This window comes from Hemiscyllium ocellatum, chromosome 10 (genome assembly GCF_020745735.1).
Source record: "Hemiscyllium ocellatum isolate sHemOce1 chromosome 10, sHemOce1.pat.X.cur, whole genome shotgun sequence".
In the NCBI taxonomy this organism is placed as follows: domain Eukaryota; kingdom Metazoa; phylum Chordata; class Chondrichthyes; order Orectolobiformes; family Hemiscylliidae; genus Hemiscyllium; species Hemiscyllium ocellatum.
Window position 1 is genome coordinate 37,551,244 of NC_083410.1, and position 26,701 is coordinate 37,577,944.

Sequence of the window (26,701 nt, forward strand, 5' to 3'; positions counted from 1 at the left end):
TTTGTGTTTGGAAATCAAAAGGAAGTCCAAGAGACGCCCTGACATTTAAAGTGAACTCGAGGCGAACGTGACACATTCTCCCTCAAAGCCTGGAGAGTTATCCAGTGTGTCGATACATGCCTGGTTTGTTTCCATGCTGTAAGCAGTGGCCAGTCCAAATCAGGAAGTCCGAATATAGGTGTAATGTCAACGTGTGAGCCCGGAACAGTGCCGAGGATCTGGTTTTCACAGAGTCTTGTTTGTCGATTGCAGGCTGTGGTTGAAGGGGCGCTGTGGTTAGTGGAAGCCGTTCACGTCACTCTAGTGCTGGAGTCCTGCTCGTTAACCCGCCTGTGGGGCTGAGCCACACTCAGAGAGAGAGAGAGAGAGGCAGGCTGACAGACCGAGGAAGCACAGCAGCTTCAGCATGAAGCCAGGAACTCAACCCCTCGGTTCGGCACCTCTCCCCGCGCAGCAAGGCAAGAAAATGCTGAGCTCGGAGTAACATGACTGACAACTTTTCGGCATCACCACCCTTGGAAACTCGATAAGAGCAGCCGGGAGGGAACTGCCCGAGTGAGCCGTGTTTGAGGAGTGAGGGCGACAGTCCTTACAGTGAACCCATGCGTTGGGGCCGGGAAGTCCATGCGGCTCCAGGGTTTGCTCGAAGATGAAGTTTGGAAGCGGCCCCTTGATCCTGAATGTTGGGGGAACCCGATATTCCTTCCCAAAGGATATGATCAAGGACTTCCCCCTCAGAAGGGTTAGCAGACTTCACAACTGTGTCTCGGAGAAAGAGGTTCTGGAAGTGTGCGATGACTATGACCAGGAGAGAAATGAGTATTTTTTTGACAGGCACTCCGAGGCGTTCGGCTTCATTATGCTTTACATTAAGTATGGCAAGCTCCGGTTTGTCCCTCACATGTGCGAGCTGTCCTTTTACAATGAGCTAATTTACTGGGGTCTGGACCGCTCGAACCTCGAATACTGCTGCCAGAGGCGGCTGGATGACAGGATGTCTGACACCTATACCTTCTACTCCGAGGAGGAGGAAGAGCTGAAAAGGCAGAGGAAAAAGGAGTTAAAAAAGAGCTCCTCATCTAATAGGAAGTGGCTGGATAGGATGAGGAGGACTTTTGAGGAGCCCACCTCGTCTGTAGCGGCCCAGATTCTGGCAACCGTGTCGGTGGTATTTGTTATCGTTTCCATGGTGGTATTGTGCGCCAGCACACTACCAGACTGGAAAACAGCCGAGAACAACAGTGTGGAGGAGCACAGGTACACAGAAAATTTAATGGGACCATCAGGGTATCTATAACTTCTTCTTAATTTATGGTGTTAAGTTTCTCTATGGGTGTGAACGTCTTTTGTCCATGAATGCGGTTGCAAAGTCTTTATTTGTGTGACGTTGAAATCTGTTATCGTGTCTCCCCCCCCCCCCCCCCCCAAGAGTGTTTGGACTTCACAAAAGCGAAACTTCACAAAATATAACTCCCGCGATGTGCGGGGGCTCGAGTTAGAATCTACTGAATGTAGATTGCCATTTTCACATGAAGATACGAATGGTAGTTTTCCAAGTGACAGCGGCTTCCAAACCAGAAGCCAGTGGTTTCAATCTCCACTCCGCCTACTTGATCGCATCTGAGAGCTCAATGGAGTACAGAGGGGGTGCTGCGCTGTTAGACATGCCGTTTCTAAGATCTATGGTAATAAACGTGAAGAAAACGGGTGTCCGTGCCATTATCTATCCCTTAGCTCCTGGCTGATTGTGGGATACAAATGTAGAGGCTATGTATTTTTAACGCTACAAAGCTACAAAAATAATTTGGCGGGAGGCGGGTGGTCGTGAAGGACGGTGCGTAACCCAAGTTTTTTTCTCTCTGTCTCAGCCCATGGGCCCCTCGCACACCCATTCTCCCTGACACATGTTAAAGCAAATCACGCCTGGAGCCGCCAGATGCGCCTAGTATTTACAGAAAGTCCCTCCTCGAATAAACCATGTTAAATTTTACCAAGTGGGGAGCCAATCAACCGACAATATTTCCTCTGTAGGCGGATTGTTTTTCTTTGGCGAGTCTGTCATGGATGTAAAAATCAATAGAAGTTTCCCGCTGGATGCTACAACTTGTAAACAAAAGCGAGACCTGCAATTATTTCCAACATAGAAAATGTAACATGGATTGGATGGTATTGAAATTAGGTAGTCAATATTTCTCAATTCTATATTTATATAACTCATTTCGATCATGAATTTGGGATTGAACTAAATGCAAGAGGAATACGCTTGCTCAAAAAATGAACTTTTTCATGTAAGTCTCGTTCATAACCATTCTCCTAATCCCTATTTGTGATACTCCTGATAATGATAGGAACAATTTTATAGAACTAACATGTGTCTTTTGTCTAACACCAATAATGATCCTTCCATTTAATAAGAAATACACATCTGGGAAATAAATTAGAAACTCAGTAGTCTATTTCGTTCTGAACATCAAGGACTAATTGCAACAAAAACAGAAATGGTTGGGAATACTCGGTAGGTCTAGCAGCAACTGTGGAGATCCAGTGACCCTACTTCAGGACTACACTTTACTGTCGCCCAATGTAAACCGTTCATCTTCACACTCCTCTCACTATTACATAATCATTGATATCCTTCAAAATATGCCGACACGCAGCTTCTCAACTGCTTCCTTGCAGTTCACAGACTTTCTTACTGTGCTCTTCAAACGACTCCCGATCAAAATCCATGTCCGCCTGACATTCATTCTCTCGGTTTTATTAAACATTCTTCAAGAAATGTCTCCAGAAATGACTGGAACATGCCCAGCGCCTCCTTTCTCATTTGACCAGGGTGACAAGACACAAGATCCTGTCCAAATTAATGGAAAAACCTGTAGACGTCATATAAAAAACTTACTCCTGTCAAGTGGGACTATAATTGTGTCTTCAAATTGCAGTCGAGAGATTTGGTCGCATTATTCCAGGGGCTAGCCTAGGCGGAAGTGTGGCGCCTTTGGAGATGCCACCTTTTGACCTGCTCCTCGGATGCTGCCTGACCTGCTGTGCTTTTCCAGCACCACTCTAATCTAGACTCTGGTTCCCAGCATCTGCAGCCCTTGTTTTTACCTTTTGACACGAGATGTGTGGATAGAAATGATCCTTTGGCATTTAAAGAAAATCGGTGTATCCTGCCCAATATTGGCTTTATGCGCTTTATAAATCTGGCTCTTGGGTTGCCTATACTGTTTGGAGGTAACGCCTGTCAAGTAAAAAAAAGTACAAAGTAATTGCAGTTAGTGCCATCTTCAACTGATTTAGATGTTTCCAGACAATATTCCCAGATGCAGCTCTCCTTATGTGCTAGTCACTTCTTATCCCTCAGCGATTTTTCTAATAAAATAAATGATCCTGTCATCGATCTGTTAGGAGCTTGGCTGAGACATGAGGGTAGCCCCAATTCAAAAGCAGTCATGTGCATAAACGCTGTAATAAAAAAAAACTGATTTTCTGTACAGATTAATGGCGTAAACACATAAGACTGAGGTCTGTAAGTTTGAAGTCTCTCTTGGAGTACACATAGAAATTTGTCCTATAGAAGCAAATTCAATTGTCGTCGGTATTGGAATAAAAGTTTAAACCAGAATATTACAAACTTGACGGCAGGTTTGAAAGTGCTGATGTTGACATTAGCTTCAGGTTAGTTTCACACTGCCCGCGATCAAATTTTCTTACAGGAACTAAAGACAAATTTGAGGCGTAGGCACTTAAAAGTTACCATGGCCAGCTTTGCAGCAGAATCAAGTGAAACGCGAAAAGAAAGTCAGAGTAGGAAAGAGAAAATTGAAGCCTTAAAATACTAAAATCCAGAAGCAAACATCGAGATTTGTTCCTACAACCAGGAGTGTCACTTGCTCTTTAGCACTCGGTTCCTTGTTAGGCAAGTTATAATGATTTTATATAGGTTCCACTGTACGGAGAGTTAGCTGCTAAACAGAAGCCTCAAACAAATACTGGGTTCCACCATTTCTTGCAATAATTTGTACTCTCGCATGAGTTGCAGAATGTTTTTGACATTTTAGCCCAAAGCTTAAACCCTTCGGTGCTTATCACCTGTCCAGGGCAAATGTTGTAATGGAGGATAGACTAGATTAGATTCACTACAGTGTGGAAACAGGCCCTTCGGCCCAACAAGTCCACACCGACCCTCCGAAGAGTAACCCAGCCAGACCAATTTCCCTACATTTATCCCTGACTAATGCACCTAACACTGTGACCAATTCACCTAACCTGCACATCATTGGATTGTTGGAGGAAAGGAGCACCCGGAGGAAACCCACACAGACACCGGGAGTCATAGAGATGTACAGCATGTCCAACCCGTCCATGCCGACCAGATATCCCAACCCAATCTAGTCCCACCTGCCAGCACCCGGCCCATATCCCTCCAAACCCTTCCTATTCATATCCCCATCCAAATGCCTCTTAAATGTTGCAATTGTACCAGCCTCCACCACATCCTCTGGCAGCTCATTCCATACATGTACCACTCTCTGCCCCTTAGGTTTCTTTTATATCTTTCCCCTAGCATCCTAAACCTATGCCGTCTAGTTCTGGACTCCCCGATCCTAGGGAAAAGACTTTGCCTATTTATCCTATCCATACCCCACTCCACAGATAGTCACTGGAGGCTGGAATTGAACCCGGGTCTCTGGCGGTGAGAGGCAGCAGTGCTACCCACTGAGCCATAATAGCTGGCACTGGGGACGTTGATTGGGTGACTGTTAGGGGAGTATACTTTCTGTAGATTTATGTTATTGTGTTCCTTTGCCATTTCATCCCCGCATATTTCGTAACCGTTTTCGGCTGGTTTTACTTTTTTTTCTTATTGTTGGTCTATAGGATAATCGAAGCGATCTGCATGGGTTGGTTCACCGCCGAATGCATTGTGAGGTTTCTCGTCTCGAAAAACAAGTGCGACTTTGTGAGAAAGCCTCTGAACATTATTGACCTACTGGCCATCACGCCGTACTACATCTCGGTGTTGATGTCCTTCTTCACCGGCGAGAACTCGCAGTTACAACGGGCTGGGGTGACCCTCAGGGTCCTGAGGATGATGAGGATTTTCTGGGTGATCAAACTTGCTCGTCACTTCATTGGCTTGCAGACGCTAGGCTTGACTCTGAAACGTTGCTACCGGGAGATGGTTATGCTCTTGGTGTTTATCTGCGTCGCCATGGCGATATTTGGCGCCCTCGCTCAGTTGTTGGAAAGCGGACTCGACTTGGAGGATAAGAATCCAGCCTACGCCAGTATCCCGGCCTCCTGCTGGTGGGTGATCATCTCCATGACCACTGTGGGATATGGGGACATGTATCCCTTCACCATTCCCGGCAGGATTCTGGGAGGAATGTGTGTGGTCAGCGGCATTGTCCTGCTAGCGCTGCCCATCACCTTCATCTACCACAGCTTCGTGCACTGTTACCATGAGCTCAAATTCAGATCAGCTCGCTGTGGTCGGAGCTTATCACTAGAATATCTGAACTGAGAGTGAGGTGAACTAAATGCGGAGAGGCTCGTATGGAGCATTAAGGGGCAATATACAGCAGCCAGGCCTAATGTGTTGTGACCATTGCAACTATGTGGCGGTAACTAGGAATCCAGAGGCTGAGCATTAAGACACCATTCAGTTTGAGACATTTATGGCAGGACGCCCGTGCAATTAGTATGGTGGAACAAATTAATGCAGATGCTGGAATCTGTACTGAAAACAGCAAATGCTGAAGATCTCAGTGGGCCAAGGCAGCATTCATGAAGAGAGTTAAAAATCACACAACACCAGGTTATGGTCCAACAGGTTTATTTGGAATCATTAGCTTTCAGACCACTACTCCTTCATCAAGCTAGTGTGCTTCCAAATAAACCTGTTGCACTAGAACCTGGTGTTGTGTGATTTTTAACTTTCTTCTCCCCGGCACATCCAAATGCATGAAGAGAGAGCAAGCTAACGTTTCGAGTCTAGATGACCCTCTCATCTGGATACTGCCTGACCCGCTGTGATCTCCAGCATTTGTTGTTTTCAATTAATATGCTGAATTACAAACACTCTTGAATCAAATTTCACGCGCGATCGAATGTCAACTCAGCAAAGACGTGAAGCTGTTAAAAATATAAATAGAACATTCTCAGACTTGAGGAATGGGTAAACATTTTGATTATTTACAAGATAGCCCAGGTGGCTCGAAGGTCACGAAATAACATCTCAGCTGAACTTGCTGAGGTGAAAGAGAATTACTGGAATGAAGGGAGGCTTTTGTTCATTTGCTGAACATCACTAGGCATAGAATAACGGTTCATCCGAACGGTGGACCAATTGACTCTTGGTTCAATCAGAAAGTTTGCCATTTTATTTGAGAACTCGGCCATTTCAACTAGTGAAGTCCAAACATGTGCACTCAGCCTCTGGTTAAGCTGTAGAACGTACAGACACAGTCCAAGTGGAACTCAATGGAAAAGTAATGGAAGACAACTGCTCATTTCGAGGGCACCTTTACCATCCTGTGTATAGCAACTCTGCCGTTAAACTTGGCGGCGGAGGACACAGTAGATTAGTGTTAGGGTAAGCTTCAGCAAATAAAAAAAACGCTTCATTTTAGGGCATAACGCGAGCAGAGTTAGCTGATTATCTCAAAGGTGAGGGGGAAGGGATCGTGCTTATTATGTAGCGAGAATCATCTCTTCATAGCTCCTATCAAGTATTTTAACAAATGGCTCCACTATAGAAGCCAAATTCAAGTCTTTTCAGAAGAAGCTTCTAGTTTTGAGCTAGAAAGAATTGATTCGCATGCATCAACCTGTTACATAGAGGTTTGGGACAAGAAACGAAACGATTGTCTTTGGCACGTGTGTACTCAGCGTGGGACCAGCATGTTGGTAATGTATTATTTCCCGAAGTTTCTGCTCCTCCTACGTTAGGTACAGTATGAGTTCCAGGCCATGCTGAGCTTTCAAATACTGCTAACATGCTGCTAAATACCAGCGGCAGAAGAATACAATTCAATATTTTTTTTTACAAACGTAGCACCCATGTTAAAGGCATCCCCAATTGTCCTTAAACTAAGAGGCTTGATAGTTTTTTTTCTCTCTGATGGCAGTTTGGCTAGGTACAATACTATGGGTCTGGAATCACATGCAGGCAGACCGAATAAGGAGAGTAGATTTCCATGCCTAAAGGACATTAGTGAACTTTTAGGTTTTTAACAATTAAGGATGGTTTCATGACACCTTTACTGAAATTATCTTTACGCTGTATTAATTGAATTCAAATTCCACCACTGCTACGGTGGAGTTTGAACCCATCTCTATAGAACCTTGGCCTGGACTCCTGGCCCAGTGGCATTACCACTACCATTGGCAACATTTATGCTGTAGTTTGAGGTTGGTTCTTGGGACCACACGCATTGGCAATGGTAAACAGCCTACAGCCAACCTTCCCCATGCATCTTTAGCAAGAGAGAACATGCTTTATTTTTGTTCTGAAGTCGGCTTCCAAACCAGGTCCTGACCTTTCAGAAACACTAGGAATATCTCAACATCCGGTTAAGTAGGAACTGTCACATCAGACTGAGGTCAACCTCTTTTAACAGGAGATTGCAACAGAACCCACCTCCAATAGGTAGACCATGAAACGGCGTCATTCAAAGCGGAACTCCAGAAAATCTCTGACTATCTTTTTGTTTTGAGATTAGGTTATAGTCAAACAGGCTTATTTGAAATTACACAAGCTTTCAGAGCGCTGCCCCTTCTTCGTCAGGTGCAGTGCGAGAGCAGCGCACACAGACCCAGAGTTGATAGGCAGGGAGATCAAACGATCATACAACTGGTGTGAATATGGAGTCAGTTCACACGTCTCTGCAGGTGACCAAGCGTGTAAGATTTACACACCGGCTGTGTGCGCTGCTCTCTCCCTGTACCTGACCGCTTATGTGATTTTAAATAAACCTGTTGGAGTATAACTTGGTGTAGTGTGACTTCCAATTTTAGCCACTCCAGTCCAACACCGGAACCTCCACATCAGGTTTTGAGATTGGTCGAGGAAGAAAAGTGAGCATGTTGAGTCCCTCAAGGCAGATCTTTGGATAAAATGCTTCACACAATGTTTGAAAAACATGAAAACCATTCAAGTGGTAAAATCTAGTGATGGATGAAAACACAAGAGTCTGCCTGGTATTGTGGGGAAAAAGTCACTTCATTCACACAAAACGCAGATGGTGAATGCCGCGATCTGTTGAGGATGATCATCTTTTTACCCAATTCCCACAAAGCCCTGTCCAGATTTCCTCATTTGAGGTAGATGCAGAGATCGGAAATTAATCCTTCGAGCGATGCAGCGTTAAAGGATGGTTAAGTGGGCGTCTGCACCCACAAGTCCTGCAAAACAAAAAAAGAGTATTTTTGACGATTGTCGGCGGCTCTTAGAAAGATTCGAGCAGTTGCAAAAAACAAAATACAAATCAAGCAGTACCACCTCGAAATGCTTCCCTGGGGCGTGTCAGCACCTTCGCAGCCAGTTACTACCCAGTGTTCAGACAAGCGTTTTCCCTCATTAAGATCGAAGTGCGTAAGAAGCGGTGAAGATTTCAATGGAGTAGAGGTTCCCGGAGGCGAGTAGTTCCAGATTGGCCTGAGCAGCGGAGGATTCTCCTCGGATTGTTCAGAGGTCAGCTCAACTCACGTTGGAAGGGAAGGCGGGAGGGCGAAGAAAGCTCCGGTAGATTTCGGTCCCATTAACACTACGGCGAGGTACTGTCGTAAATTCAAGTCCCTTTCAGACTCTCGTGAAAAAAAAATCTTTGCTTACTTTGGTCCCTGATATTCTGTTTTCCAGTGTACTGTGTACAGAAAATTTATTTTAAAATATTAAAACCATTTGTTATAACGTGCCCACAGCTTCGACTAATTAGTTTGTAATTTTATAGCAAATGTATTTTCTATATGAGCTGGACACTCGTTTTTTTAATTTAAAAAATAAAATGTGGAACAATTATGGAGAAATAAACAATAGAGAAAACAAAAAAAAGTTTCAAAGTTCAACTGAAAACGCTGCAAATCTAACTGCTTTAGGAATGGCCAGTTCTTGAATTTAGCTCTTGGTGCTGAATATTTGTGAAGATTCCGGCATGGAGTTTGACCATGGTAACTGACAGAATGACCAAGCAAAGCCCCTTCTAGGCCTCTGTACATTACCTGCTGCTATTATTTCAACTGTGATATCAAAACTGCAAGGAAAATCTGTAATTTTCACTGATACCATGTAGCTGCGTGTTTTGGCAAGTATCATCTTCAGGAAATGAAGTTGAGCAAACTCATGATAGACCAGAACAAAGCAGAATTCCGTCAGCATTTTACAATCTCTGTAAACACACATATTTACACGGGGAACGGTCTGCATGAATATCGGAGGCTCAATGGGGAGTAGGCTGTTATGGTAACGTCACATTATTCTTATCAGTTCTTGGGAACAAATTGTAATGGGCAAGGGCAGCATCGTGCCAATTGCCTTTAAGCAGATGGTGGTGATCAATCTAGCAGAACAATGCAGACCGGCTGCTGGAGGTACACTTGTAGAGCTTTATTTTTTGATTGGGGTGATTCCATACAATCCAGAGGTTGCTTAGCCAATTGAGAAGGCAGTTAAAATTCAAACCTTCTTGCTGTGGGTCTGGAGTCACATGCAGACCAGTTAAGTCTGGACGTAGATTTCCCACCTTAAAAGGACTTTAGAAACCAAATGTGCTGTTTTTGACAAAAATCTGACAGTTGTACTGTAATTAGTTAAACTTAACATTTTATTCCAGATTTATTAATTACGTTTAAACTCACCCAGATGCTTTAGTGAGATTTGAAGGCAAGGCCCATAATATTCCATTATGCTAGTGTTGCCCAGGCACTTCCCATGAAAGTACAGTGATAGAGTTTAATATTGGAAACAGTTGACAAACTACTCAGATTCCTACAAGATCATATCCTAAAGTCCAACCATATCTTTGGAAAAAGATTGAGGAGAAAGCTGCAACCATTTTTTCAGGGTTTTGGGCAATGTTTTACTAAATTTCTGATTGGAATTTATATACTATTATACCAATTTCAATGAAAGATTTTTAATATACTATTACATTATCATGGCATTGCATGTGTTAAGTCAGAGAATTCCATCGCTCTCAGCCATCTCGGATGTCCTCCTGTTGCTAAAATAAGGATAAAAAGTGCTGTAATTATTCAGCAGCTCTCAGGCAGTACCTCAAGAGAGAGACAAGTTGAATACGATTCTTCCTCCTTTTCTAATGAAGAAGTGGCTTAACTCAAAATGTTAACTCTGTTTTTCCTTCCACAGTCAAGACTTGCTGAGTTTTGCTAATATTCTGTGTTTAGACTCAGAGTCATAGAGGTGTACAGCATGGAAACAGACCCTTCGGTCCAACCCGTCCATGCCGGCCAGATATCCCAACCCAATCTTGTCCCACCTGCCAGCACCCGGTCCATATCTTTCCAAACCCTTCCTATTCATATACCCATCCAAATGTCTTTTAAATGCTGCAATTGTACCAGCCTCCACCACTTCCTCTGGCAGCTCATTCCATGGATGTACCACCTTTTGTGTGAAAGAGTTGCTCTCTTTTATATCTTTCCCCTCTCACCCTAAACCTATGCCCTCTAGTTCTGGACTCCCTGATCCCAGGGAAAAGACTTTGCCTATTTATCCTATCCATGCTCCTCATAATTTTGTAAACCTCTAAGGTCACCCATCTGCCTCTGACGCTCCAGGGAAAACAGCCCCAGCTTGTTCAGCCTCTCTCTATAGCTCAAATCCTCCAACCCTGGCAACATCCTTGTCAATCTTTACTGAAATCCTTTCAAATTTCACAACATATTTCCGATAGGAAGGAGACCAGAATTGCACACAATATTCCAAGTGGTCTAACCAATGTCCTGTACACCGCAACATGACCTCCCAACTCCTGTACTCAATACTCTGACCAATAAAAGAAAGCATACCAAATGCTTTCTTCACTAGCCTATCAACCTATGACTCCACTTTCAAGGAGTTATGAACCTGCACTCCAAGGTCTCTTTGTACAGCAACACTCCCTAGGACCTTACCATTAAGTATACACCTTACCATCAAGTGTATATTGTTTCAGATTTCCAGCATTAGCAGCATTTCATTTTCATTATTGCCTCTATATTGCTGTTTGTTTTCTGTCTCTGTTCTTTCTCTTGTTCTCATGCTTCTTTCCCCTCAGCTTGTCCCTGTGCTTCTCTCCGCTTGTTTAAAAAGAGAGTTTTTCTTTCATTTCAAAAAGGAAATGTGGTAAACAAAAAGCCCTCAATTGGTATCATTGGGGATGGAAATGTGGGTAAACTGTCACCTCTATTGCTCATTCTCCATTCTTCTCTCTTTCTAATTTCACATTCTTCTCACCTTCTCTTCATGTCCCCAATTACCTTCCCTATATTCCTTCTGCCTACCATTTCCTCACTCCCACTACACTCCATTCTTTCCCTTTTAAGCAAGTGTTCAACATCCCTGTGGATAGGATCTCACCAAAATCCACCCCAATTATTATATGCTCATGACATATTAGGTGTTGGATTTATTTCTTTATCCCATTGGATTTATTTCTTTATCCCATTATCTTATGAGCAAATGTAAAAAATGTCATAAATGAAGGTTTTGTATTGAGCTAATAGCAACAATTCACTGATATGTAACACATTAATTGCATTTAAGGGTTAACTATCATTCAGTGAATATGCAAGTATGTGGAAAACAGACTGCAAACCCTTCATCATTTTTTGTCATGTTTTACTCTTACTTATATGACTAATACTTAGGTTTCAAAGCAGAAAGAAAATGAGATGGTTACATTTACTGATTAAGAAACAGCAGCGACTCATTAAAATCTTTTAGACATCATCTCTGAAACCTATGGGGCCAATTATTGCAAAGACACTGATTTGGAGACCCTTTACAAATGACATTTGGGATGTTAATCTAGGATTTCTGACATCACTCTCAGGATTTCTGGTTTTTGGAAAAGCCAATTTCAATTGCCAGCTGACTCCCAGCATGCTCAACCAGAATGACCCCACTACGGAGATGAGCATATTCCACTCTTGTAATAGGTTTTTAAAAAATTACAGGTTGTAGCACATCAGAGACATCTTGACTCAATCTGCATGGGAGAACCCTGTAAAAGGGAAATTCATAACCCCATACGAAGAGTGGTCCCCTCAAACAAACCACATGGCATCCATGTCAAGGTATAACACTCTACATCCATTCCAATTCACCCTTTACACATTGTGCAGAAACAATTCAACCCATAGTGACAGCTGGATGGGTTTATTAAATGGTGAAAAGTTATGAATGAATCCATCTCAACATGTTAAGAAAATCATTTTTACCATAAGTGTCAACCATCCAGATTCCTTAAAGTTTCAATAGCTGAAACTACAGGGCATTGAAACTACTTGATCTACTAGAACCAAGCTTTGAGAAGTTGATGGCACGGTTCATACAGCCAGAGTTGTCAGGCACACTGAGTTGCAACTGTTTAACAATTGTCCAGGCCCTCAGGCATGACGGGTCTGAACCAAGACAACCATTAGCAAGCTGACACTTATTTACAACAAGTTAAATGGTTTCAAAAACCTTGTGGTTTCAACTATTGAAACTTTATAGAGAGTCTTAATGATCTACACTTATATGGTCCACAGTGGGAAGGAATTTTATCCTAAAGAGTTATGAGTGAACCACTATGAAGCTGCTTTTCACCCCACCAAATAACCACTATAAGATAAATTGCTTTTGTTCAAAGTAAAATCTTTTGGAACTCCACATACATCACATTACCCTCTTCCAAACTCTCAATTTGCTCACCAAAACATGATTTGACTTTAACATATTATTGGTACTTGGACTTAGGATATACGCATTTTTGAATTCTCAACCTGCCCTGCCCCTTCAATAACTTTCACCCTAAGTTTTCTTGCACCCTTTTTAACATTGTGCCTTCAGTTTTATATTCTTCTCCGTTTTTCCTACTTGTATTACTGCATACAACAACTAGGTTACCATGAAGGACTTGCCTTCTCAACCTCTCCACTTACTTAGGATGTGGTGACCCTCAGGGTAAACCACATCAGTCATCACTCTTTAGTAGAAGAGCAGCCCAATGGACTGGTGATTTTATTTCTCTGCATTGAATGTCCACGCATGGTATCAGCTTGTTTATATATCCCATTAAGGTGATCACTATGTTTCTCATACCTCACAATACTTCAGTTTTGCAAGATGTGTACATTTTCAATTAGTACCCTGTACTCTATAATCTAAGCCAAATATAAAACCAGAGAATACAGTGGTCATTCAACCAATCCTTGGGGACCTCCAAAATAAAAGAACTTCCTGCAGTCTGAGTAACAACATACAGTGTATAGCGGGCAAATGAGCATGGAAGCAATGTATTCTGGATGGAGGCATGAGGGGGCATGGGGGTTAGAAAAGGAACTCCTCTGCATGGGGATTGGGACCTTCTTTAGCATAAGGAGCCATGGAGGTCATTTGCACAATATACCTTGACATGGGGGATTTGAGCTATTTCTCGGACCTGAGGTGACTTGGGTGGGGCGTGGGGAGTATGTATGTGTGCGGCTGACAGGGTCAAGAGTGGAGGCTGCAGGGTCATTCTGGTTATATTGTGCCTGGTATGACAGTACACATAATCCTTGCAATAAGGCTCACACCTCAGGAGTTAGTCCGCAGGCAGGCATGTATAGCTGGGAATTTTCCCAATGGTTACTACCCACCTTGAGGACAATCTCTATTACATGAGCAGCAGACACATGGTAACACCACCACCTCTGGAAAATTCCTCTCCAAGTTAAACACGATCCTGACTTGGAAATATATTATTGTTCTTTCCTCATTGCTGGGTCCTTTTGTTTTGGAATGTCATCCTGAACAGCAATGTGAGAGTTCATTTAAGGTGGCAGATCACCTCCATTTTCTCAAGAGGAATGGGCAATATGCAAACCTCTATAAGGTGCTGAATTGCTTCATTCCATTAATTAATTTTAAAAAGTTGTATTTTGACTTGGAGTGCTTTCATCAAGATTTTTCTAGGACCCTCATCACTGCACACCTACAAATGGTTTGTTGCAGTAATTTGATTATATGGAGTGTGTGTTTCTGAACACGAATCATTAAGACCCTTTCATTGTACAGTTTAAAACTTCCAATTTATTTTCAAACAGAATTTGAACGCAGAAATCATGTCTAAGAAGGATGCAGAAGGCATATTACTATTTTCTTCCCAAGTTTCAAATTCAGTTTGCAATTTTTTTATTCACAAAAAATGCCTTTGTCTTAAGTTGCTGTTTAAGTCTGCCCATTGCAATGTAGGGTATCTTTTTTGAATCGAAAATGCGTGAAATATTTAACTCTATAAAAAGCCATCGGCTTATTAAATTGGACTAGTTTGAGGATTAAATTGCCTTCTCCTGGTCCTATTTTTTAAGTTCTTATACAGAAACAATATAAGCCAGCTTTTGCATAAGAGGAAAAGATGTTTTGTGTATTGATGAGAAACTACGTGGAACAGTAAAGGTAAGTACATGTGTAGCAGATATAAGAATTGTACATAAAAAAGAAGTGGATGCTTGTATGCTCACACATTGGGAAACAACCTGTGTGGGGCAGGAGAGGAAATATGATAGTTTGGACATGAAACTGGCATCAACACCAGTTTTGTGGATCTACCCCAAATTTCATTTCCAATTACAATACAAATTACAACATCTATTCAAGTTAAGTTTAAGTTTATAATGATTTCTTTTAAAAATAGGGCATTTGTCAATGTGTGGTGAATTAGATTCCCCTACAGTGTGGAAGCAGGCCCTTCAGTCGAACAAGTCCACACCGACCCTCCAAAGAATAACCCACCCAGACCTATTTCCCTCTGACTAATGCACATAACACTACGGACAATTTAGCATGGCCAATTCACCTGACTTGCACATCTTTGGACTGTGGGAGGAAACTGGAGCACCCAGAGGAAACCCACGCAGACAGTCACCCGAGGTTGGAATCAAACCTGGCTCCCTGGTGCCGTGAGGCAGCAGTGCTAACCACTCAGCCACCGTGCCATAGCTTTGGCAGAGAAAACAATAATTGAGACTTGAAATATTGTGTCAATTTTTGTCAACTTTAAGTTTGAATTCTAGAAATCTATTCATTTTTCTCGCTCGACAAGAGAACGTGTGTGTATAATACTCTAACAGTTCAATTTCAGTGTTTTTGAAAATGAATTATCATGAGCTGAAGAATGAATTTAAGTGGACTTTCATTTTTTTTAAACCATAGAAAACATGTCAATTTGACATTAGCAGAGTAAGCATGAGCACACAGTACAGAAATGCCTCATAACAGATCAAGCTTAAATCCAGCTTTACTGAAAAGACAGCAATTCAAACTTTAGGGCCTATCTTTTCTGAAAATAAAATGTTCTCTGCCTACCAGCAATTACTGAATGCATTGGACTCTGGCAGGGAGATACCGCAATGTTTTTGAAAACGTGTAGAAGTCCACCACCAACTTATTTGTATCCCTGCTGAATGGATTGATACTGTGCAGTTTCCCATTTGATATCTGATCAATTTAAATGGTACTGCAGTTGGCTCCCCTGCAAAAGTTTGACGCTATTAGCAGTATCTCTCAGGGATGCTGACACTGACATCTTATCAGCTACAAGGCACACTTACAGTGTTCCACATTTCAAATATCGAACTTTGGCAATGCATTTTCGCATCATATTAAAATGACAGTAATTCAGAACTCAAAACTATGAATAAAGTAATCAGGAAAATCTACCAATCAATAAAATAAACTAAATTAAATCATTTAGACAATTCAAACTTTTTTCAGAAGCAACACAGCAGAACTCTGCAATTACCTCAAGTAATGAAAATCTAAAGTAAAGGAAAACCAGAATATGAAGCAATCAAATAGACAAACATTTTTAATAAATCTTTCATTCATAATTTTTACAACAAATTCAAATATTCAAAGTTCAAGCTAAGAAATTTAATATGTTAAAAGGAAAAACATTGGCAATGAATAAAAGGACAAAATCCAAGTCTTTCAAAGCAACTGGGTGTGACATTTCCCACATAAAATTTGATCAGAGTCCTTGTTTTAACAATGATTGAACACAAGCTAGATGAAAATTTTGGAAGTCTTTTCAAGTTAAAGTTATTCTTCAGGACATATGTTTTACTTAAAAAGGATGTCTCACAGACACAGGGAAAGAGAGTGGAGAGTTAAAGTGGGTGATTACAGCACCAAGCATCACTTCATTTTTACGAAGAATTCAAAACACTTTATTGTTTCATTAAAGCTTTAAAATACAGTCAAGCCAGTCAGCTGCAATTATCCAGGGAAACATTTTTTTTTCCAGAACAAATCAAAGAACATTTTTATACTGATTGTAGAGATATCTAAATATCTCTTTCCAATTTCTTTCAATGGAAATTTGCATTCCGATTGCAACTTCAACTCCCCAGACAGTAGCTTATCCTCTGACTGCAACACCACAGCAGGTCTGCTATGGGCTAAAATAAATTTTCTGGTAATATACTTTCTCTATGCTTCACTTTCACACTTCCTACATGACACTTCAGCACCCTGGCTCCTGATGGGCTCCAAAGTCACATTCATAAAACTGCAACAAATCACAACAGAACAAGCAGGCAATATATCTACTCCCAAGTACTAAGCAGGAAGAAAAATGACTAATCAATGTCTCTCAAAGTTATCTTCAGTATGGAAACTTTAAACTCCTAAGACCATTTGTTTTTGGAAGAGGCCTCATGTCTTTCCCTCTGATTTGTATTCAGCAGCTCAAGAATTACAAGCTACCACTGTACAAATTGAGTTTTTTTTGACAAAATATCTTGCCCTTCTGTTACAGGGAAGGCAAGATATTTTTCATGCAACTGGCTTGTCCCTAAACATGTTCATTTGTTTCTGCACTTGTTTAATTAATAAATGCAGAACATCTACAAAAAGATTAATACAGGGAAATCAAATCTCATTCAACTTTAAAAGTAGGCCATCAGTAGCACAGAGAGCCCAATTTCAATAAGTGAAAGATAAATTTCAGATCATTAAGTTCTCCTTCATGCACAGTGAATAAACAACACAAAAGCTCTCCGGATAGATTAGAAGAGGCAAAAACCCTGCCTTGATTTAAGGAACAGCTGGATGTTATGAAATGGTTTTACTAGGTGGATCAGCGAAGAGAAGATGAATGAATTTCCTGATGCACATTTCTTTTGTGATCTTCAACATAGAGGTTAATACATCAGTTCTTATATTATTTGACAGGTGAGTAATTCTAAATCTGCTACTTCTGGTTTGCCAAGTATAGGGAGTAGATATATGATACTTCATGCTGAACCATTTTAATACTTTTGTGGAAATCAGTATGATAAAAGTGCAGCTTTTCAATTGCATTTTACAGCTCTTCAGTCCTCTCAAATCCAGTTACGAATGGCGGTGGACAATTCTGAACTGGAAGAGCATGCTCCATGATCACCGCCATCCTCAACAACGGCTGAGCCTAGCATAATTGCAAAAGAAAAGCTGAAGCATTTGCAGTCGTATTTTGGCACAAGTGCTGAGTGGATGAATCATCTTGGCCTCCTTCTGAAGACTCCAGCATCACAGACACAGTTTTCAGCCAATTTGATTTATCCTACATGCTGCCAAGAAATTGCTGAGCACACTGGACATAACAAAACCAGTGAGCCAAAACAGCATGTTGACAGTAATGCTGATGGCTTGCAAAGCAGAACACAGCCCCGACTCTAGCTGAGCTGTTTGGCTCAGCTACAATATTGGCATCTACTCAACAGTATGGACAACTGCTCAATGGGTCCTGAAAACAAACCCAATTTGGTAATTTAGTTTGTTATCAGCTCATCAACAAAGTAATGGAAGATGTTGTCAACAATGCATCCAAGTGGTACTTGAACACCAGAATAATTTGCTCACCAATGCTCAGTGACCAGAAAAGACAAGAGTATGGTCTCTCAAGGAACCAAAAGAAATGGGAAGTGGGCGGCAAAATGAAGTTGGAGCCTAGGTTTAGCCACAATTGTACTGAATGGTGGAGCAGGTCCTGTGGTCTACTCATGATTCTTAATTCCTATATTTGAGACAACTTAACTCTTGACTTTGTTTCAGCCCAGGTTGAAACATGGCCACAAGAGCTGACTTCAGAGGTGAGGTCAGATTGACTGCCATTGATATCAGTCTCGATACAGGTAATGTCAAGAAGTCTATGAAATTTGAAGTCTATGGTAATTGGTGGAGTGATGGTTGGGTTGATAACATAAGATCATAGAGTTCAATTTCATTGTCAATTCCTCAGATACTGAAACAAACTGTGTCCACTTGCAGCCTAATACGGACAACAACCAGGCTTAGGCTGAAAGTAACATTCATGGCACAATCTATCACTTTACTAAGTCAGAGTCTAACTAGCTTCACTTGAGGTGTAATGGCATTACTGATGTTAAATTGCCACAACCAACATTGGGCGGCACGGTGGCACAGTTGGGCGGCACGGTGGCACAGTGGTTAGCACTGCTGCCTCACAGCACGAGAGACCCGGGTTCAATTCCCGCCTCAGGCGACTGACTGTGTGGAGTTTGCACGTTCTCCCCGTGTCTGCGTGGGTTTCCTCCGGGTGCTCCGGTTCCCTCCCACAGTCCAAAGATGTGCGGGTCAGGTGAATTGGCCATGCTAAATTGCCCATAGTGTTAGGTAAGGGGTAAATGTAGGGGTATGGGTGGGTTGCGGGTCGGTGTGGACTTGTTGGGCCGAAGGCCCAGTTTCCACACTGTAAGTAATCTAATCTAATCTAATCAACATTCTAGAAAGTTACAGGGGGGCAGCTTAAAAGAGCAGTCAACATGGATTAAAAAAAATGTAACCGCCCTGACTATATAAATATTGTGGCTACAAGACCAGGTGAGTGCTGCTATTGAAAGTGACTTTCTGAGTCCCAATACCTTTCCATCATCTATGAAACATGAAAGGAATGTGATGGAATACTGTACCTTTCACAGGATGTGTGCAGCCTCAAGAAAACAGGCTCCATCCAGAATAAAGCAGTCTGATAGATCAAAACAACACCGATGCTAAACATCTGCTCCGCCCCAATCTACGTGATGCACTGCAGCAAGTGCCAAACATCTCTGCAACATTCAAGGTCCATAATCTATCTCAGCAAGAAAGACAAGTGCAGCAGGTGCATGGAAAACATCACTTCTAAAGTATGACTTGGAGATACATCAGCATCCTTTCATTGTCCCCTATTCAAAATCTCCGAAAGTGCCTTCAAGGTGCAGACTGTTAAAGAAGGTGGCTCACTCCAACTTCCCAAGGTCAATAACAGATGGTTAATTAATGTTAGCCTTGCAGGGATGCCTGCGTCCAATAAAATAAAAGAAAACCTAAAGAAAGACTTGCACATTTTCAGCGCCTTTTAGATTTGTAGGACATTACTATCACTGCACAACTAGAGAATTATTCCTCAATTCCAGTCCAACATAATTACTAATTTACACACAGTAACGTTGCAAACACAGAAACGAAATGAATGACCCGCGAGTCTATCATGATTGATGTGGGGGCTCCTTGGTGTTGAGCTATGTTCAAAATTCTCCCATTGAAAAAAAACTTAATTCGCAAGTGGCTAAATTTTCAGATAGCAGGGCAGTGAAATTTAGCTCAAACTGTGTAAATAATTATTTAATATCCTAGTAATCATTCCCATAGCTATGAAAGTAGCACTGGGGATTTGCCAAGTCAAGTCGGTAGATCCCACTTTTGAATTGTTGGGACAATAGAGTGGTTTACTTAACAAAAAGTTGATATTGGAATCAGGCTTGGAGATAGTTGTGCTTTTATAAATGGAAGTGTGTGAGGACCTTTGTTGAGCTAAACAAATTGAAAATGGCGGAGGCTAGTTGAAAGCATCTGTGTCAAGCAATATGACCAGGTGATGTGGAGAAGTGTATTGTGTTTTTTTTGTTTGCATCATTGCAATTATGATCTCCCTCCTATCAGAAGGATGTTGTGAAACTTGAAAGGGTTCAGAAAAGATTTACAAGGATGTTGCCAAGGTTGGAGGATTTGAGCTAGAGGAAGAGGCTGAATAGGCTGGGATTGTTTTCAGGAGGGGCACGGACAGGGTAAATAGACAAAGTCTTTTCCCTGAGATGTGGGTATCCAAAAATAGAGGGCACAGGTTTAAGGTGAGAGGGGAAAAAAATTAAAATGTACCTAAGGGCTACTTTTCATGGAGAGAGTGATGCATTTGTGGAATGAGATGACAGAAGTGGTGGAGGCTGGTACAATTACAACATTTAAGAAGCATATGGATAGGTTTGTGAATGGGAAAGATTTAAAAGGATATGGGCCAGGTGATGGCAAATGGGACTAGATTAATTTAGGATATCTTGTTAGCATGGACAAGTTGGACCGAAGGGTCTGTTTCCGTGCTGTACACCTCTACGACTCTATTATGCAAAGAAGTGCTGACTGAAGTATATCTAATCAGAATTATTGCTCTTTGTCATTGTGCTTTGAAATAAAACTGCTTGAATGATTCACATCAAGCCTCACATCACCAAGAGTTGGTTCAGTCTGCTTTTGGAGAATTTCAAGAAATACACATGCAAAGCACAGTAAAATCCTTTCCAACTCAGAAGAGGTTACTACTACTCTTATTAAAACACTGGTTAGGCAATCACTGGAGTACTCCATAGAGTTCTGGTCACCACATTATTGGAAGGGTGCGATAGCACTAGAAACAATGCAGAGGAAACTTACCAGATTGCTGCCTGGGCTGGAAGTCCTGAGCTATGAAGAAAGATTAGGTTGGCTGGGGTTATGTCCCGTGGAACAGTGAAGTTAAGAACAGTTATGATAACAGTGAAATGGATTATGAGGTGCATAGATAGAGGAAAGAAAGTCATTTTTCCATTTGTAGATAGATTAATAACCAGGAGGTGGAGGGGACCATAGATGGAAGGCAAAAGGTAGATGGTTAAGAGAAGAGCTGAGGAAAATCATTCTCACCCAGAGGATGATGTGAGTCTGAAAGCTGCTGCCTGTGAGAGTGGTTGAGTCAAAAACTGTCCTAGCACTTAAACAGTATTTAAATATTAATTTATGTTACCATTGCCTCCAGGACTATGGGCCAAGAGTTGGAAAATGGGACTCATGTAGTCAGATCTTTGTGACAAGGACTCAGTGGACTAAAGGGCCTCCTTCTCTGCTGTAACAGTCTGTGAGACTATTGTTACATCCACAGGTAACACTATCATGCAAGTGAATTTTGGACAGTGTGAGTCATGAGATGGAACTTACAGCACAGAAATAAGCCACTTGGCCCAATGTCTACCAAGGTGTGTATACTCTCCATATAAACCTTGTCCCTCCTTTTCCATCAAGCCCTATCAATATAGCCTTCCAATTCTTCCTTATGATTTGATCTGGCTTCTGGTTAAATCATTCAAATAAGTTAACACAGCTACTCCACTTGGTAACAGTTTCCACATTTTATTCACATACACTCTCCATTTATAAAACCACAACTACCTCCAAGACTGATTATCACTGGACTGTTAATCCATAGACTCATAGCAAAGTGACCCTTTACTGTCCTCTAAAATGGGCAATAGATGCTGGTATAGCCAAGATGCTCTCATGAATGAATTATATCAAAAACCCCATCTGAAATTAAAATGGTCTCATGCATATCGAATTCAGGCAAACGTGGGCAATGCTGAGCATACATGTGAAAGGAGCAAAAGTCAACCATTTGATCATTCAAGTCTGCTCTGTAAATTTTAATAAGGTCATGACCGGATTCGATTGTAACCTCAACTTCACATTCCCACCTATCTCCAATAGCCTATTGCATCTTTGTAAATATCTATCCACCTCCAACTTAAAAAATATTTAAAAGACTCTTCTTCTGCTACCTTTTCAGGAAAAAAAAGAGTTCTATAGATTCACAACCATCTTATGAGGGAAACGTCCCATCCCTCTTGAATGGGTGATTCCCTCTTATTTTTAAATAGCGACGCCAAATTCTAGATTCTTCAACAAGAGAAAGCCTTTTCCTTACAGCCATCGTGTCAAACCTGCTCAGTATCATACACGTTTCAATCAAATTGCCTCTTACTCTTCGAACTTCAGCAGTTACAAGCATAGACTTTCCAACACATAATTTACTCATTCCAGTTATTAGTCTAGTAAACTTTCTCTAAACTGCTTCCAACACATTTATATCCTTCCATAAATATGGAGACCAATACTTTACATTAGTTCTCCAGATGTGATCTCAGCACTGGCCTATTTAATTGAAGAACAACTTTCCTACTTTTGGATTCAATTTCTCTTACAATAAATGATAACATTCTATTAGCCTCCCTAATTACTTGCTGTACCTGCATCATGCTAGCCTTTTGCAAATCATACACTAGGATACCCAGATCCCTCCGTTTCAAAGAGCTCTGCTGTTTCTCATCATTTAAATTACATTTAAAAAGAAATTACTGCAGAAATAAGCAATTTCCCGTATTTTCCCACATTATACTCCAATGACCACATCTTTGCCCACTCACTTAACCTACGTACACACCCCAACCCACCCCAAACAGATCACGGTTGGAAATGCTCAGCACCAGAGAACCTATCTATCGGAAGCTTGCTCTCTGGTATTGTTGAAGGATTAATGTTATCCAAGATACTTGGAAAACTACTTTTTTTTCCAAATTGTGCCCTGGAGTCTTCTACATTTACATTTAATGTTCATCCAATATGCAATATGTACAGCAATACATCCCTGTTCTGAAATGCCAGCCGACGTTGTGCACTGGGGACTTTGATTTGAACACATTGCATGCCTGCATAAGACGGAATCATACAAAAGGATTTGGGTTAATTTAAAAGTATCCTTCAGAAGCTCTGGGCAAGTACACTGCTCATTCATATGGATAGCACCAGCTTTCATTAAACTTTTTCTGCAAATATGATTATTTATAAACACCCTAAAGGCATAGTTGTGAGAAGTGCAGGCATATAAATTCAATTAAAACAAATTATTACATTGCTATCTGCTGATGAAAATGTTCTTTTCAACAAATACGCTTTTCTGAAGACAGTGAGGTAATGGGCAGGTTCAACATAAGAGGGCAAGTAATATAGTCTAAATTAGGGCTACAGTGCATGTATGTAAATAGTGTGGTAAATAAAATTAATGACTGCAAACACAGATAACCATGTGGAAACATGTTGTGGTGATAACAAAGACCAGGCTTGGTCTAGGCATTAAATATTCCTGGACATGAGGTATTCAGAAAAGGTAGAAAAGGGGAAGAATTAGTTGTAGCAAATCTCTGCTTGCACCAACTATCCGATAATAAATACTGACTGTGCATGCTCACTTTGGAAGGTTTTTAAATGTGCATTTGTAATATAAAGCTGATTATTTAAACTTTTTAAAAAAATTCTCCTTTATTTAACATTTTATTTCTCTTCACTTATACTCTTGGCTGAAGTATTTTTGAAGTTTTCAAAGATTTCACTGCCACTACGCATGCTGATGGGTATCAACAAATGCAACCTTAGTGGTATTGATTAAGGAGATCATTGTTTCTTTCTATCACTGCAACAGAGTCATGGATAGAGTCATAAAGCATAGAAACAGGTCCTTTGGCCCCATGTCTTTGCCGACCGACAAACACCAAATTACACTAATGCCATTTGCCTGCACTTGGCCCATAGCCTACTATGTCTGGTATTTTAAATGCTCATGCAGATGCATCTTAAATATTGAGAGTACCTGTCTCCACTACAGGCAGCATCTTCCACCTGTTTACCACCTCTGAGTTTAAAACATAATTCTCAGTTCTCCTCTAATCCACTTACTCCTTATCTTAAACTTGTGGCCTCTGGTCTTAGACACATCTTATTATTGGTTTTCCCTCTTGATCTTCTCAGACCCCTTACAGTTTCTAACTTTTTCTTTACCTGCTTTTTATTTTGCTCATTGTAGTGTTGTTATAACTGATAATGTTAAATACACTGTAAACCAAGCCAGGATTCTCCTGCCATAACCTTTCTGTTTACGTGAGAATAAAATAGTGCTCGGTACATGAAAACCATAACACACCCAGCTTCACTATCACCCCTATTCAGTAGTTCATAAGATCATAAGAAATCATAGCATGTTAGGCCATTCAGCCCTTTGAACTAGTTTCACTGTTCAGTAAGATTATGGTGTTTCTGATTCGAATATATTCTTCCACGGAATTTGAGCATCTCTGACTTGGCCAGTATTTATTGCCCATCCTGAATCATCATTGTGAAGACGATAGTGAGCTGCCTTCTGGGGGTTCTGCAGTGCGTTTACTGCAAATATATTCACACTGCTGACTGGAAGGCACTTTCAGGATTTTGTCCCATCAATAATGAAGGTACAGCAATTTAGTTCCAAATCAGAATATTACATGGCTTGGAGGGGAACTTGCAGGTGATGGCACCCCCATGTATCTGCTGCCCTTGGCCTTCCAGGTGGTACAGGTCACAGACTTAGAAAGGAAATAATTCAAGCATATAATCTACATGGCTAGAACTACGGAACAAAAAATCGTGAAATTACATTGCTGGGTATCATCAACAACCATTCAAAAAGATTTAGAGGAATAAATTTGCAAGGATATTGTACAGAAGTGCAAGATTTACAGCATTAGAGGGCCGTAATTATCCAAATAGACTGGGATAATTTGTATAGGACAAAGAGGAGCAAGAACTTCAAGAGTATGTTCAGGAGATTTTTCTACAGCAGCGTTTTTCAAGTCCAATGAGAAAGACAACATTGCTGGACATGGTTCTTGGTGATGAGCTGAGTCAAGGGAGTAAGACCATAAGACCTCGGAGCAGTAATTAGGCCATTCAGCCCATCGAGTCTGCTCCACCATTTAATCATGGCTGATAAGTTTCTCAACCCCATTCTCCCATTTTCTCCCTGTCACTTTCGATCCCCTGTATCAGGAAGAGAACAGTTATAGATCAATGATCATTGCATTATAAGGTTTAGGTTAACCACGGCAAAGAACAAAAATAAATTCAATAATAATCATCTGGGGAAAAGCCAACTTCAGCTGGGTAAGAATAGATATACCCAAGATAATTTTGAATCAATGATGAGCAGGTAAAATTGTAACTGAACACTGGGCTACTTTTAAAGCAGAAATAATTCAAATACTGTCAAGAGGGTATAACAGGATTCTGATCAGATGGGCTAATGGCTGAGGAACGGCAGATGGAGTTAATTTAGATAAATGTGAGGTGCTGCATTTTGGAAAAGCAAATCTTAGCAAATCTTCGTAAGGTCCTAGGGAGTGTTGCTGAACAAAGAGACCTTGAGTTTAGGGTCATAGTTCCTTGAAAATAGAATTGCAGGTAGATAGGGTAGTGAAGGCGGCGTTTGGTACGTTTCCTTTATTAGTCAGAGCATTGAATATAGGGGTCGAGAGGTCATGTTGTGGCTGTGCAGGATTGGTTAGGCAATTTTTGGAATAGTGTGTGCAATTCTGGTCTCCTTTCTATCCGAACGACGTTGTGAAACTTGAAAGGATTCAGAAAAGATTTACAAGGACGTTGCCAGGGTTGGAGAATTTGAGCTATAGGGTGAGGCTGAATAGGCTGGGGCTGTTTTCCCTGGAGCATCGGAGGCTGAGGGGTGACTTTATAGAGATTTATAAAATCATGAGGGGCATGGATATGATAAATAGATAAGGTATTTTTCCTGGGGTAGGGGAGTCCAGAACTAGAGGGCATAGGTTTAGGGTGAAAGGGGAAAGATATAAATTGGACCAAAGAGTCAACATTTTCATGCAGAGAGTGTGACATGTATGGAATGAGCTGCCAGAGGAAGTGGTGGAGGCTGGTACAATTGCAGCATTTAAAAGGCATCTGGATGGGTATATGAATAGGAATAGTTTGGAGAGATATGGGTCAAATACTGGCAAATTAGATTAGGATATCCGGTTGGCATAGATGAGTTGGACTGAAGGATCTGTTTCCGTGCTGTACATCTTGATGACTATATTTCCACAGGGGAGGAAGACAAGGCAAAAAAATATAGAGTGCTGTGGATGACCAAAGAGTTAAAAATTAAGATGAAGCAGAACATGCATACTTATGACAGATATAAGGTGGGTGATACAATTCAGAAGCGAGCCAAACAAAAAGGTGCAGACGGGAATTGGGAAAGCAAATAAAAGCAACAAGAAGAGAGAATGAGAAGAGACTGCCAACTAGCATAAAAGGAAATCCAAAGGCCTTTATAGACATATCAATAGGAAGAGAGTGCCAACAATAGTGTGGGACCAATTAGAGATCAAAAAGATGATTTATGCACAGAGACAGGGGCATGGCTGAATCATTGAATGAATATTGTACATCTGCCTTTACCAACAAAGAGATTGCTGCTGACATCATGCTGAAAAGACGAGGTAGTTCAGACACTGGAAGAATTTAAATTAATTAGGAGGTGGCATTGGACAAACTGTC

At 41.2% G+C, this 26,701-nt stretch overlaps 1 protein-coding gene across 2 annotated transcripts; it reads left to right on the forward strand.

The window, feature by feature from the left end:
* The first annotated feature begins 277 nt into the window (after positions 1–277).
* Positions 278–8,860, forward strand: kcng3 (potassium voltage-gated channel, subfamily G, member 3). Of its 2 annotated transcripts, none has more exons than XM_060831406.1 (2): positions 278–1,287; positions 4,882–8,860. In XM_060831406.1, exons 1-2 carry the CDS (start codon positions 650–652, stop codon positions 5,525–5,527), a joined length of 1,284 nt encoding a protein of 427 aa, XP_060687389.1. In that variant the 5' UTR covers positions 278–649; the 3' UTR covers positions 5,528–8,860. The 2 variants fall into 2 exon arrangements, with proteins under 2 accessions (XP_060687389.1, XP_060687390.1); XM_060831407.1 differs by having other exon boundaries at positions 278–1,257.
* The last annotated feature ends 17,841 nt before the right edge of the window (positions 8,861–26,701 follow it).